Here is a 15,790-nt window from a genome sequence, read left to right on the forward strand (position 1 = left end):
GAGTGCTATTGAGTCTAAATTATTGAAAATTTTTAAGGTTGAAATGACTTGTGCATTGGATAAACCAGCAATCCAATGTGCAGGAATCAAGCAGAAAATAAACTTGGAAAGATCATACCATATGCACACCTGAGGTTCATGCAAGGGACTGTATCATGCTCAACAGATATGCAACCTGTTCTGCTGTTGCCAAGAATCCCTGTCCATCACTGTGTTTCCTCCCACATATACATACACTTTGCACCCAGACTTACGTGTTGTGGTCAGGGTTGTTGTTGGAGTTGTTGTTGGAGTTGGTGTGGTTGGAGTTGTTGTTGGTGTTGTGGTTGGTGTTGTGGTTGGTGTTGTTGATGTTGTTGTTGTAGTTGGAGTTGATGTTGGTGTTGTGGTTGGTGTTGTTGATGCTGTTGTTGTAGTTGTTGTTGTTGATGTTGCAGTTGGAGTTGATGTTGGTGTTGTGGTTGGTGTTGTTGATGTTGTTGTTGTAGTTGGAGTTGATGTTGGTGTTGTGGTTGGTGTTGTTGATGCTTTTGTTGTAGTTGTTGATGTTGCAGTTGGAGTTGATGTTGGTGTTGTGGTTGGTGTTGTGGTTGGAGTTGTTGTTGATGTTGTTGGTGTTGTGGTTGGTGTTGTTGATGTTGTTGTTGTAGTTGGAGTTGATGTTGGTGTTGTGGTTGGTGTTGTTGTAGTTGTTGTTGATGTTGCAGTTGGAGTTGATGTTGGTGTTGTGGTTGGTGTTGTTGATGTTGTTGTTGTAGTTGGAGTTGATGTTGGTGTTGTGGTTGGTGTTGTTGATGCTGTTGTTGTAGTTGTTGTTGATGTTGCAGTTGGAGTTGATGTTGGTGTTGTGGTTGGTGTTGTGGTTGGAGTTGTTGTTGATGTTGTTGGTGTTGTGGTTGGTGTTGTGGTTGGTGTTGTTGATGTTGTTGTTGTAGTTGGAGTTGATGTTGGTGTTGTGGTTGGTGTTGTTGTAGTTGTTGTTGTTGATGTTGCAGTTGGAGTTGATGTTGGTGTTGTGGTTGGTGTTGTTGATGTTGTTGTAGTAGTTGGAGTTGACGTTGGTGTTGTGGTTGGTGTTGTTGATGCTGTTGTTGTAGTTGTTGTTGTTGATGTTGCAGTTGGAGTTGATGTTGGTGTTGTGGTTGGCGGTGTTGATGTTGTTGTAGTTGGAGTTGATGTTGGTGTTGTGGTTGGTGTTGTTGATGCTGTTGTTGTAGTTGTTGTTGATGTTGCAGTTGGAGTTGATGTTGATGTTGTGGTTGGTGTTGTGGTTGGAGTTGTTGTTGATGTTGTTGGTGTTGTGGTTGGTGTTGTGGTTGGTGTTGTTGATGTTGTTGTTGTAGTTGGAGTTGATGTTGGCGTTGTGGTTGGTGTTGTTGATGTTGTTGTTGGTGTTGTGGTTGGTGTTGTGGTTGGTTTTGTTGATGTTGTTGTAGTTGGAGTTGATGTTGGTGTTGTGGTTGGTGTTGTTGTAGTTGTTGTTGTTGATGTTGCAGTTGGAGTTGATGTTGGTGTTGTGGTTGGTGTTGTTGATGTTGTTGTAGTAGTTGGAGTTGACGTTGGTGTTGTGGTTGGTGTTGTTGATGCTGTTGTTGTAGTTGTTGTTGTTGATGTTGCAGTTGGAGTTGATGTTGGTGTTGTGGTTGGCGGTGTTGATGTTGTTGTAGTTGGAGTTGATGTTGGTGTTGTGGTTGGTGTTGTTGATGCTGTTGTTGTAGTTGTTGTTGATGTTGCAGTTGGAGTTGATGTTGATGTTGTGGTTGGTGTTGTGGTTGGAGTTGTTGTTGATGTTGTTGGTGTTGTGGTTGGTGTTGTGGTTGGTGTTGTTGATGTTGTTGTTGGTGTTGTGGTTGGTGTTGTGGTTGGTGTTGTTGATGTTGTTGTTGTAGTTGGAGTTGATGTTGGTGTTGTGGTTGGTGTTGTTGATGCTGTTGTTGTAGTTGTTGTTGTTGATGTTGCAGTTGGAGTTGATGTTGGTGTTGTGGTTGGTGTTGTTGATGTTGTTGTTGTAGTTGGAGTTGATGTTGGTGTTGTGGTTGGTGTTGTTGATGCTGTTGTTGTAGTTGTTGATGTTGCAGTTGGAGTTGATGTTGGTGTTGTGGTTGGTGTTGTGGTTGGTGTTGTGGTTGGAGTTGTTGTTGATGTTGTTGGTGTTGTGGTTGGTGTTGTTGATGTTGTTGTTGTAGTTGGAGTTGATGTTGGTGTTGTGGTTGGTGTTGTTGTAGTTGTTGTTGTTGATGTTGCAGTTGGAGTTGATGTTGGTGTTGTGGTTGGTGTTGTTGATGTTGTTGTAGTTGGAGTTGATGTTGGTGTTGTGGTTGGAGTTGTTGATGTTGTTGGTGTTGTGGTTGGTGTTGTTGATGTTGTTGTTGTAGTTGGAGTTGATGTTGGTGTTGTGGTTGGTGTTGTTGATGTTGTTGTTGTAGTTGGAGTTGATGTTGGTGTTGTGGTTGGTGTTGTTGATGCTGTTGTTGTAGTTGTTGTTGATGTTGCAGTTGGAGTTGATGTTGGTGTTGTGGTTGGTGTTGTGGTTGAAGTTGTTGTTGATGTTGTTGGTGTTGTGGTTGGTGTTGTGGTTGGTGTTGTTGATGTTGTTGTTGTAGTTGGAGTTGATGTTGGTGTTGTGGTTGGTGTTGTTGTAGTTGTTGTTGTTGATGTTGCAGTTGGAGTTGATGTTGGTGTTGTGGTTGGTGTTGTTGATGTTGTAGTTGGAGTTGATGTTGGTGTTGTGGTTGGTGTTGTTGATGCTGTTGTTGTAGTTGTTGTTGATGTTGCAGTTGGAGTTGATGTTGGTGTTGTGGTTGGTGTTGTTGATGTTGTTGTAGTTGGAGTTGATGTTGGTGTTGTGGTTGGTGTTGTTGATGCTGTTGTTGTAGTTGTTGTTGATGTTGCAGTTGGAGTTGATGTTGATGTTGTGGTTGGTGTTGTGGTTGGAGTTGTTGTTGATGTTGTTGGTGTTGTGGTTGGTGTTATGGTTGGTGTTGTTGATGTTGTTGTTGTAGTTGGAGTTGATGTTGGCGTTGTGGTTGGTGTTGTTGATGTTGTTGGTGTTGTGGTTGGTGTTGTGGTTGGTGTTGTTGATGTTGTTGTTGTAGTTGGAGTTGATGTTGGTGTTGTGGTTGGTGTTGTTGATGCTGTTGTTGTTGTTGATGTTGCAGTTGGAGTTGATGTTGGTGTTGTGGTTGGTGTTGATGTTGTTGTTGTGGTTGCTGTTGATGTTGTGGTTGGTGTTGTGGTTGGAGTTGTTGTTGATGTTGTTGTTGGTGTTGTGGTTGGTGTTGTGGTTGGTGTTGATGTCGTTGTTGGAGTTGTTGTTGGAGTTGTTGTTGGTGTTGTGGTTGGTGTTGTTGATGTTGTTGTAGTTGGAGTTGATGTTGGTGTTGTGGTTGGGGTTGTTGATGCTGTTGTTGTAGTTGTTGTTGTTGATGTTGCAGTTGGAGTTGATGTTGGTGTTGTGGTTGGTGTTGAAGTTGTTGTTGTGGTTGTGGTTGATGTTGTGGTTGGTGTTGTGGTTGGAGTTGTTGTTGATGTTGTTGGTATTGTGGTTGGTGTTGTGGTTGGTGTTGATGTTGTTGTTGGAGTTGTTGTTGGAGTTGTGGTTGGAATTGTTGTTGGTGTTGTGGTTGGTGTTGATGTTGTTGTTGGAGTTGTTGTTGTTGATGTTGTAGTTGGAGTTGATGTTGGTGTTGTGGTTGGTGTTGATGTTGTTGTTGTGGTTGTTGTTGATGTTGTGGTTGGTGTTGTGGTTGGAGTTGTTGATGTTGTTGGTGTTGTGGTTGGTGTTGTGGTTGGTGTTGATGTCGTTGTTGGAGTTGTTGTTGGAGTTGTTGTTGGTGTTGTGGTTGGTGTTGTGGTTGGTGTTGTTGATGTTGTTGTTGTAGTTGTTGTTGATGTTGTAGTTGGAGTTGATGTTGGTGTTGTGGTTGGTGTTGTTGATGTCGTTGTTGGTGTAGTCGTCGTTGGCGGTGTCGTTGTAAATTCTAAAAAAGAAATATAATTACAATTACAAAAGTACAATAATGGTTTCTAAAAAAGTAATCAAATCAGTAAACACTTTATTTCGTGCCATAGAGATACTTAGGAAATGATTATAAAATAATTATGACATTTTGCTCTTAAATATAGTCATCTGGAGATTAACTGGAATATTAAAAGTTAGAACATTATTAACTTTATAGTATCTTTACTAATAAAGTTATGAAGCTATTATTGAACATATGGTAAAGTGAAATAGTATTGATCCCATCAAGATAGCAACAGTGTTCCATTGTCAGTTTATCATGTTACCATAAAAGTTAGGAAGAAAACTTATTAAATATATCTCCAGATTTGCACTATGTTTAAATATTCAGGTATATTGAGTAACATCTATGGAGGAAACAGCAATAATTTTCTTTGATGACCTTTTATCTAGTCCTGATTAAGGGCATCCGGGTGAAAGGTTAGCTCTATTTACGGATCCCGCCTAACCTGTTCTTTCTTTTCAGCATTTGTTTTTTCCAGTTTTAGATTTCCAGCATCTGAAGTTTTTTGTTTTGTATTGAAATCAACTTCTGATGTTAAAAAGTAGTCTATAAATTACTTGAGTTATCAATAATTCATTTAACAAAGAGTCAGATGAAATATCAGCCTAGTACCCGTTAATTCTTTGTTTCGATGGATTTATTCTAGTAAATTCATTGTTGAAAAGGAAAATTTACTTACCACATTCAACCTTTCCTTTGCTGCATTTACTGTAAAATATGAAATGGTTTGTTGAGTTTTAGATAATAAATTTTTTTGTCTAAATCAATGCAAAACTTCTCTCTAGAGCTTCCATATCATCTAAAGTCATCTTTAAGCCAAGGAGATATTGCAGCCTTGTATATTTATATTACAGATAAATGGAGCAGAATTATATATTCAACCCCGCTTCATTAACCAGTGAGGAAGATATAAGCATTTTTGCACACCTACCTAGCTATACCTAAAAATCATTTACAGGTTTAATCAATAAATTTAATCTAATATGCAAAGAACCAACATCCTTTAATGAGTACATTATTCCAACAGACAGGATAGTTTGATTTTGTTTTGCAACATTTTCACTGATATTGTGGCCAGTGCAAAACCCACAGCACTTGAGGATACAATTTGGCCACTGTACATGCATAAACTGATGAGACTAGTGAGAATTATTTAGTGACTTGTTAAAATTGTCTTAAGTTATTTTCATATCTTAACACCCAAGACTTACATTATTTTCATCAATCACGAGGAAGAATTATTTCCAATATTTCCAGGAGGCAAAATTACATTATTTTAAACTATTTTATCTCAAACATTTGTATTAATGGCATAATCAAACCACTTTAAAGTAGTAAGATCTGTCGAACTCATATCAAATTGTTTAAGATGCAGTTGTCATTCTAACATCTCCTGAGGAAATAGTGAAAAAAAAAATCTGACATAGGAGTTGAAAGATGCTCTTGATGTGTTGCATTTCAGGATAGTTTCCCAAACCTTTTCTATGTTTTAACTGCAATTTTTAATTCAAGATAATAAAAAACAATTTCAAGTAGGATATTAATGTTAAAATGAGAGGATATATTATTCTGTTCATGTTCTTAGTTATAATGTTGTGGAACATTTTAATTATTGCACATTCAAAACAAACAGAGTGAATCTGCTAATGACAGTAGTCATACATTTACTCATTTTAACTGCCCCTAGAAGTCCAACCCTACACCCCTGTCGTGAGAGGTGGAAACAGGCAAGGCTGACTAACAAAGCTCTTGTGAAGCTGTATAGGTGAATCACCTGTACAGTGGATACAATGGATTACAGAGACATTGACTTTCAGTCATACATAGAAACACAGAAAACCTCCAGCACAATACAGGCCCTTCAGCCCACAAAGCTGTGCCGAACATGTCCTTACCTTAGAAATTACCTAGGGTTACCCATAGCCCTCTATTTTTCTAAGTTCCAATTACCTATCCAGGAGTTTCTTAAAAGACCCTATCGTATCCGCCTCCACCACCATTGCTGGCAGCTCACTCCATGCACTTACCACTCTCTGCATAAAAAACTTACCCCTGACATCTCTGTACCTACTTCCAAACACCTTAAAACTGTGCCCTCCCCTGCTAGCCACTTCAGCCTTGGGAAAAGCCTCTGACTAGCCACATAATCAATGCCTCTCATTACCTTATACACCACTATTGGGTCACCTCTCATCCTTCGTCACTCCAAAGAGAAAAGGCCAAGCTCACTCAACCTATTCTCATAAGGCATGATCCCCAGTCCAGGCAACATCCTTGTAAATCTCCTCTGCACCTTTTCTATGGTTTCCACATCCTTCCTGTAGTGAGGCGACCAGAAATGAGCACAGTACTCCAAGTGGGGTCTGACCAGGGTCCTGCATACAGTTGAAGTCAGAAGTTTACTTACACCTTAGCCAAATACATTTAAACTCAGTTTTTCACAATTCTTGACATTTAAACCTAGAAAACATTCCCTATTAGTTAGGATCATTACTTTATTTTAAGAATGTGAAATGTCAGAATAATAGTAGAGAGAATGATTTATTTCAGCTTTTATTTCTTTCATCACTTTCCTAGTGGGTCAGAAGTTTACATACACTTTGTTAGTATTTGGTAGCATTGCCTTTAAATTGTTTAACTTGGCTCAAACATTTTGATAGCCTTCCACAAGCTTCTCACAGTAAGTTGCTGGAATTTTGTTCCATTCCTCCAGACAGAACTGGTGTAACTGAGTCAGGATTTTAGGCCTCCTTGTTCACATGCGCTTTTTCAGTTCTGCCCACAAATTTTCTATCGGATTGAAGTCAGGGCTTTGTGATGGCCACTCCAATACCTTGACTTTGTTGTCCTTAAGAAATTTTGCCATAACTTTGGAGGTATGCTTGGGGACATTGTCCACTTGGAAGACCCATTTGCGACCGAGCTTTAACTTCCTGGCTGATATCTTGAGATGTTGCTTCAATATATACACATAATTTTCCTTCCTCATGATGCTATCTATTTTGTGAAGTGCACCAGTCCCTCCTGCAGCAAAGCACCCCCACAACATGATGTTGCCACCCCCATGCTTCATGGTTGGGATGGTGTTCTTCAGCTTTCTAGCCTCATCCTTTTTCCTCCAAACATAACGATGGTCATTATGGCCAAACAGTTCCATTTTTGTTTCATCAGACCAGAGGACATTTCTCCGAAAAGTAAGATCTTTGTCCCCATGTGCACTTGCAAACTGTAGTCTGACTTTTTATGGCAGTTTTGGAGCAGTGGCTTCTTCCTTGCTGAGCAGCCTTTCAGGTTATGTCGATATAGGACTCGTTTTACTGTAGATATAGGTACTTGTCTACCTGTTTCCTCCAGCATCTTCACAAGGTCCTTTGCTGTTGTTCTGGGATTGATTTGCACTTCTCGCACCAAAGTACGTTCATCTCTAGGAGACAGAATGCGTCTCCTTCCTGAGCGGTATGACGGCTACGTGTTCCTATGGTGTTTATACTTGTGTACTATTGCTTGTACAGATGAATGTGGTACCTTCAGGCGTTTGGAAATTGCTCCCAAGGATGAACCAAACTTGACATCATTTTCTGACCTCAATCCGATAAAAAATTTGTGGGCAGAATTGAAAAAGCGCGTGTGAGCAAGGAGGCCTACAAACCTGACTCAGTTACACCAGTTCTGTCTGGAGGAATGGAAAAAAATTCCAGCAACATACTGTGAGAAGCTTGTGGAAAGCTACCCAAAATGTTTGACCCAAGTTAAACAATTTAAAGGCAATGCTACCAAATACTAACAAAGTATATGTAAACTTCAGACCCACTGGGAAAGTGATGAAAGAAATGAAAGTTGAAGTAAATCATTCTCTCTACTATTATTCTAATATTTCACATTCTTAAAATAAAGTAGTGATCCTAACTGACCGAAAATAGGGAATGTTTTCCAGGATTAAATGTCAGAAATTGCGGAAAACTGAGTTTAAATGTATTTGGCTAAGGTGTATGTAAACTTCTGACTTCAACTGTAGCTGCAACATTACTCTCAGCTCCTAAATTCAATTCCATGATTGATGAAGGCCAATGCACCGTATGCCTTCTTAACCACAGAGTCAACCTGTTAGCAGCTTTGAGTGTCCTATAGAATCTGACCCCAAGATCCCTCTGATCCTCCACACTGCCAAGAGTCTCGCCATTAATACTATATTCTGCCATCATATTCGACCTACCAAAATGAATCACCTCACACTTATATGGGTTGAACTTCATCTGCCATTTCTCAGCCCAGTTTTGCATCCTACCGATATTCCGCTGTAACTTCTGACAGTCCTCCACACTATCCAAAACACCCCCAATCTTTGTGGCATCAGCAAATTTACTAAACCATCCCTCCACTTCCACATCCAGGTCATTTATAAAAATCACAAAGAGTAGGGGTCCCAGAACAGATCCCTGAGGCACACCACTGGTCACTGACCTCCATGCAGAATATGACCCATCTACAACCACTCTTTGACTTCTGTGGGCAAGCCAGTCCTGGATCCACAAATCAATGTCCCCTTGGATCCCATGCCTCCTTACTTTCTCAATAAGCCTTGCATGGCGTACCTTATCAAATGCCTTGCTGAAATCCATATACACTACACCTACTGTTCTACATTTATCAATGTGTTTAGTCACTTTCTCAAAAAAATCATTAGGCTCGTAAGGCATGACCTGCCTTTGACAAAGCCATGCTGACTATTCCTAATCATATTATGCCTCTCCGCTATCTTTACTCCCTTTCTTCATGTCATGTCGCTTTTATGGTTATTTCAACCATAACTGCTGGTATAGTACACAATAAAAATGAAACCATGTTCCTCCAGGACCATGAATAAGGGAACAACATCCACAACCCTCCAATCCTCCAGAACATCTCCCATCCCCATTGATGATGCAAAGACCATTGCCAGAGGCTCAACAATCTCTCCCTCACCTCCCACAGTAGCCTGGGGTACATCTCGTCCAGTCCCAGTGATTTATCCAACAATGCTTTCGAAAAGCTTCAGCACATCCTCTTTCTTAATATCTACATGCTCAAGCTTTTCAGGATGCTGTAAGTCATCCCTACAATCACCAAGGTTCTTTTCCATAGTGAATACTGAAGCAAAGTATTCATTAAGTACCTCTGCTATCTGCTCTGGCTCCATACACACCTTTCCACTGTCACACTTGATTGGTCCTATTCTGTCACATCTTATCCTCTTGCTCTTCACATACTTGTAGAATACATTGGGGTTTTCTTTAATTCTGTCCACCAAGCCCTTCTCATGGTCCTTTCTGGCTCTCCTACTGTCATTTTTAAGCTCCTTCCTGCTAGCCTTATAATCTTCTAGACCTCTATCGTTACCTAGTTTTTTGAACCTTTCGTAGGCTTTTCTTTTCTTTTCCCAATAGCCTTTGTACACCACACTTCCTGTACCCTACCATCCTTTCCCTGTCTCATTGGAACATACCTATGCAGTTCTCCACACAAATATCCCCTGAAACATTTGCCACATTTCTTCCATACATTTCCCTGAGAACATCTGTTCCCAATTTATGCTTCCAAATTCCTGCCTGATAGCCTCATATTTCCCCTTACTCCAAGTAAACGCTTTCCTAACTTGTCTGTTCCTATCATTCTCCAATGCTATGATAAAGGAGATAGAATTGTGATCACTATCTCCAAAATGCTCTCCCACCGAGAGATCTGACACTTGACCAGGTTCATTTCCCAATACCAGATCAAGTATAGCCTCTCTTTTTGCAGGCTTATCTACATATTGGATCAAGAAACCTTCCTGAACATACCTAACAAACTCCACCCCATCTAAGCCCCTTGCTCTAGGGAGATGCCAATCGATATTTGGGAAATTAAAATCTCACACCACGACAATCCTGTTATTATTACACTTTTCCAGAATCTGTCTCCCTATCTGCTCCTCAATGTCCCTGTTACTATTGGGTGGTCTATAAAAAACAACCAGTAGAGTTATTGACCACTTCCTGTTCCTAACTTTGACCCACAGGAACTCCATAGACAATCCTTCCATGACTTCCTCCTCTTCTGCAGCTGTGATACTATCTCTGATCAACAGTGCCATGTCCCCACCATTTTTGTCTTCCTCCCTGTCCTTGCTAAAACATCTAAAGCCTGACACTCGAAGTAACCATTCCTGCCCCTGAGCTATCCAAGTCTTTAATGGCCACCACATCATAGCTCCAAGTACTGATCCATGCTCTAAGCTCATCCGCTTTGTTCATAATACTCCTTGCATTAAAATAGGCACACCTCAAACCATCGGGCTGAGTGCGTCCCTTCTCTATTGCCTGACTATCCTTCCTCTCGCACTGTCTCAAGCTTTTTCTATTTGTGAGCCAACCGCCTCTTGAGTTTAGTTCCCACCCCCCAGCAATTCCAGTTTAAACTCTCCCCAGTAGTCTTAGCAAACCTCCCTGCCAGGATATTGATCCTCCTGGGATTCACATGCAACCCGTCCTTTCTTGTACAGGTTACACCTGCCCCAAAAGAGGTCCCAATGATCCAGAAATCTGAATCCCTGATCCCTGCTCCAATCCCTCAGCCATATATTTATGCTCCACCTCATTCTATTCCTATGCTCACTGTCACGTGGCACAGTCAGTAATCACGAAATTATTACCTTTGAGGTCCTGCTTCTCAACTTCCTTCCTAACTCCCTGTAGTCTGTTTTCAAAACCTCCTCCCTTTTCCTACCTATGTCATTGGTACCAATATATACCACGACCTCTGGCTGTTCTCCTTCCCACTTCAGGATATCGTGGACACGATCAGAAACATCCTGGACCCTGGCACCTGGGAGGCAAACTACCATCCATGCTTCTTTCCTGCATCCACAGAATCGCCTGTCTGACCTCCTAACTATAGAGTCCCCTGTCACTGCTGCCATTCTCTTCCTTTCCCTACCCTTCTGAGCCACAGAGCCAGACTCTCTGCCAGAGGCATGGCCACTGTTGCTTCCCCAAGGTAGGCCGTTCCCCCCCCCAACAGTGCTCAAGCAGGAGTACTTATTGTTAAGGGGGACAGCCACAGGGGTACTCTTTAGCATCTGATTCCTACCCTTCCCTCTCCTGACTGTTACTCACTTGACTGTCTCCTGAGGCCCCGGTGTGACCACCTGCCTATAGCTCCTATCTATTGCTTCCTCACTCTCCCTGACCAGATGAAGGTCAACGAGCTGCATCTCCAGTTCCCTTAACATGGTCCTTAAGGAGCTGCAGCTCAACGCACGTGGCGCAGATATGGCCGCCCAGGAGGCTGGGAGTCTCCAGGACTTCTCACATCCGACACTGAGCACAGAATACCGGCCTCACACACATACTCCCTGTCTGTACTCTACACAGGCAACTTACCCCGCTTCGACCCGCTATCACCGAAGCCCCGTTAAACAAAAGCCCTCCTACTCTGTCTTCCTTTACTCAATGTTCGCTTATACAGTGTCTCCTTTCAAACTCTTCTCGCTGTTCTAACTAGCTGATGTCCACGCGCTTGCGCAGTCGTGCCTCGATCAAACTGCTGAAGAAATACCAGCGACTTCAGCGGGCGATGGAAACAAATTGTCATCGATGGGCTAAGCATGATTTGGGAGCTAAGGGTGCAAACCAAAAGAAACTATTATTGTGTACTAATATTATTAATCTTATAACTCATCTGTAAATATTGCTTACACCTTCATGTCTTATAAGACAAAAGTAAAGTTTCTTAGTGGAGTCAATGCACATGAAAGAGCTGTACAAGTTTACAGCGAGAAAGCAGACATTGCACACTGATGTGTTTTGTGAGCTGACTGTTTATTTCTTTCATTTGCATCTCATGAGTGAAGTTAGAAAACTTTCACATATTAGAGACATCTGTCCAAAGCAGTTTTGATGCTTTGGTTATGTAGATGGACACTGTGCTTGCATTGCTATATGTTGCTTTATATTAGTTTGACATACTCTACCTAGCTTAATGTTTATTGATAACTTCAGTTATTTCAGTTTTAGTTCATGGAAACATTGTTTTTGCTATTTTACAGGTAGTCATGATTACATAAGAAATATGCTGTCTACTGCCAAACCAGTCTGACTTTTATGGGCCAGTTTTATGGACCCTTAGTAAAAGCTTAAACCACGCAGCGGATGTATTCTTCAGAAATAGTAAACAAATACCCAAAAGATAAAAAAGAACTCAGGCAGAAAGATAAAGGTATAAATGAAAAATTTTCAAGGCAATACAAAGAAGGTGATACTTCATGTTGAAGATTGAAGACATGACTTTTAACTAACGTGACAATTTGTGAAAAGAAATCTCCCTGGTTCCCATGTCAGTGACAGAAGTTTGAACTTGGTAAGGCATTTAGATTAAAAAAATAATCCATAACCTTTTATCAATTTGGAGCAAATCATGACCAAAGCCCTCCAACCCACTACAAGCTAACAGTTTCCATGAAACCCTAATTTTCATGAAAGATCTTAAAATTCAACTTACTCCTTCATTATAGACCCCCAATTTAACTCTAATAGTGAGAATGTAAGATCACCAAGTTACTTCCAGTATTCTTAATGAATGTCTGTTTGGAGTACATGGATTTTTAATTTTAAAGTATTTCTGATAAGAACAGACAACTTTCAACTTTAACACTATGTTAAGCAGTATTTTCTGCACAGAAGCAGGGTATTCAGGCAAATTTTTGGGGCATCGTAATTTCTTTCCAATGCATTTCCTTAATTTAACCTATTAATATATCATCACATTCTTCTTATCCAGACATGTTCATCCAGCAATACTTGATGTACATCTAGGTTCTGCCTTCTAATACATTCTAATACACCTGGGAAAAAATTGCTTTGCTTTGGACATCCCAACAAATATAATTAATTTCCTTTCAGATTAATAACTATGAAAGTACCTTACCAGTGTTCACAATCAGTTATGGTATCATTTGGATTATATATTTGACCATTGTAGTAACAGGTACACTCTTCTAGATTGACACATTTCATGTTATTTTCATCCAGATAAGGAGCCGTCTCAGGGCACTTTGGATAGCAGCCTAATCAATACAAAAAAATTAAATTTAGTCAATGTTAAACATTTATTAGTAGATTATAAATAGATTAATTTGTGGTTTTATATAATTATACCACAGTACTTAATTTACTGGCTGGACTCTTGGAATGAAAAATGAAACTTAACTAGACCAGTCACATAAATACTGAGGTTACACGAGCAGGATAGAAGTTTGGTATACTGTGGCAAATGACTCATCTCCTAAGTAATATGGCAATTTCCAGGACAAAAAAAAAACCTGCTTAGCTGGCACCCTGCCACATGCATTCCCATCACCCCTGACTGAATGGCTGCAGTTTGTAACATCTTCCAATATGTATTGTAGGTCTCTGTCTCAGTTATTCTGACTACACCTCCCAAAATATATAATTTACAGTCAAGAAGGATAAGGAAAGCAGGTTCATGAACCACTACACTCAGGTTTCTTCCAAGTTGCATACCATCCTAACTTATATTGCTGGAACTTGTTTCTCAACAGCACTGTGGCAGTAACTTCACCAGCAGGACTGCAGTGGTTCAAGTAACCTTCTCAAAGGCAATTAAGAATGGTCAATAACACTGACCATATTGCCAGTACAGATAGTATAAACCTATTTGAAAATACTACTTACTTTAAGAAGTATTTTACAAAGAAATTAAATATATTAAAACAGGAATACACAAGGAAGCACATCTAAACCAGAAAATTAAGCAATTCTCATTTATATGTTTGATTTGCATGCTATCCTTCTCTCCCTTGTGGCTTTTTTTTATCTCACTTTAATTGGTTTGCTGGAAATGCCACATTATCTGGGTAGAAGCTTGAAGAGCAGATATCCCGTTCTGAGAATTGAGAAAGATTGTCCTTCCTTGCTAGTGTCACAACAGAGCCCAGTTGTTCATGGATTAGTGATACACTGAGCAGATTTTCTGATTTACTCCTATTTCTAATGTTAATTCTGTCCCTATCTTTCTTTCATGGATTTTATTTTAATAAAGCTGAACTGCTTCAGCCAAAAAAAGGTTCTGGCTTTCATTACACCAATCTGGCCTACACTTCAGGCTGTTTCCTTGTCTGATTAATTCTAAATATGCATTAGTAGAAGAAAGAATTAGCAATAAATTTCAACTTCCCAACATTCCCAGAAAAAGAACTAACATAATTCATGAACGGAAACCATGAATGACCAATCCATGTAAAAAACAACAGAGAGTTAAATCAATGCCTATTCCCCTCAATGCTGATCTGAACTAATGTAACATCGTAACAAGATACTGAACCTCAAACCTTCTTGTATGTGACTTAGCAGTGAAATATTAGCAGTATCGGAAAACCAGGTTAAAAGTTTGGTTAAAAGCAGCGCAAACATATAGGAAACAAGTAGAATTCCTCCAAAACATCTAAACTATAGTAAAATTATGAAATAAGCCCACCTTCAAGACGTGCAGAAAGTTTTCTTCGAACTGAATGATCAGAACATGTTTTAGCAGTTAATGTTCCACATGGCTGGTAGTGCCAGGTACATTCATTGTTGCCATTGTAGTAGTCACAGTATACAGCTGCAATGTAAAATGAAAGGAGTTAGTACATTATTGTCAGTAATTTATTCACCACCAAGTGATTAAAAAGGTTTGATTTATGTATAATCCAAACAACATTGAAATAGAATGGAAATAGTTACCACTTTTTCAAGACCTTGCCATGTAATCTGTCTCAAGGTGCAGGTCTGTGTACCAGCTAATGTAAATTAAAACTAAACGCCCCAGTCCAAGAGTCTGATACAAAACATTCAGCATTCCAAGCATCACACACACATAGGGATGGTAAGAGAACATACTTTAAAGAGGTATTTTAAAATATATCAGTTCCAAAAATTTGCCACCAGCAGTAGGGTATCTACACTAGTTAATGACTTATATGGTGGTGGCGGTAATGCACCATAAAGCTGGGTGCCAACCACCGTAAAACAAGACGGAAAAGAGTTATATGTCAATTTAACAAAAATCTTTTAGCTTTACTGGCTAAAGACATCTTGCTCCAACTTGGTGACTACCTGAGCTTTATAATGCCATCACATGGCTGGGACAACAGAAAATAAATCTAACAAATTAAAACTTTAAAAATGAAAACACACAAGAACACTTTTAAACAATTAGAAACATTTACACAAGCATAATTAATTCAATATAAACTTATCCTTCGTTATACACTTTGCAAACAGTCCTCTCCAGGCAAGTGATTTTCAAGATTCACTAGATTCTGAAATAGTTCCAGAGGACTCAAAAATTGCAAGTGTCACTCCACTCTTTAAGAAAGGAGGAAAGCAAAAGACAGGAAATTTTAAGTCATTTAGCCTGACTTCAATGGTTGGTGAGACCATTATTAAACATGAGGTTCCTGGGTACATGGAGGTATATGATAAGATAAGCCAAAGTCAGCATTGTTTCCTTTAGAGCAGTGGTCCCCAACCATCGGGCCACAAGCATGTGCTACCGGGCCGCAAGGAAATGATATGATTTGGCGATATGAACTGATATGAGTGAGCTGCATCTTTCCTCATTCCCTGTCATGCTCTGTTGAACGTGAACACCACCCCCACCCCCTGGTCGGCCGGTCCACAAGAATATCGACAATATTAAACCGGTCCACGGTGCGCAAAAGGTTGGGGACCCTTGCTTTCAAGGAA

At 40.0% G+C, this 15,790-nt stretch overlaps 1 protein-coding gene across 1 annotated transcript in view; it reads right to left on the minus strand.

Moving 5' to 3' along the window:
• LOC140187006 (uncharacterized) overlaps positions 1 to 15,790 on the minus strand; it is a 98,270-nt gene that overhangs the window by 20,695 nt on the left and 61,785 nt on the right. Inside the window, exons 27-30 of the mRNA XM_072241867.1 lie at positions 14,538 to 14,663; positions 12,969 to 13,107; positions 4,705 to 4,733; positions 255 to 3,980 (exon numbers count right to left, since the gene is read on the minus strand). Coding sequence (XP_072097968.1) covers positions 255 to 3,980; positions 4,705 to 4,733; positions 12,969 to 13,107; positions 14,538 to 14,663 — 4,020 coding nt within the window. The remainder of the gene's footprint in view (positions 1 to 254; positions 3,981 to 4,704; positions 4,734 to 12,968; positions 13,108 to 14,537; positions 14,664 to 15,790) is intronic.

Source organism: Mobula birostris, chromosome 23 (assembly GCF_030028105.1).
Source record: "Mobula birostris isolate sMobBir1 chromosome 23, sMobBir1.hap1, whole genome shotgun sequence".
NCBI lineage: Eukaryota > Metazoa > Chordata > Chondrichthyes > Myliobatiformes > Myliobatidae > Mobula > Mobula birostris.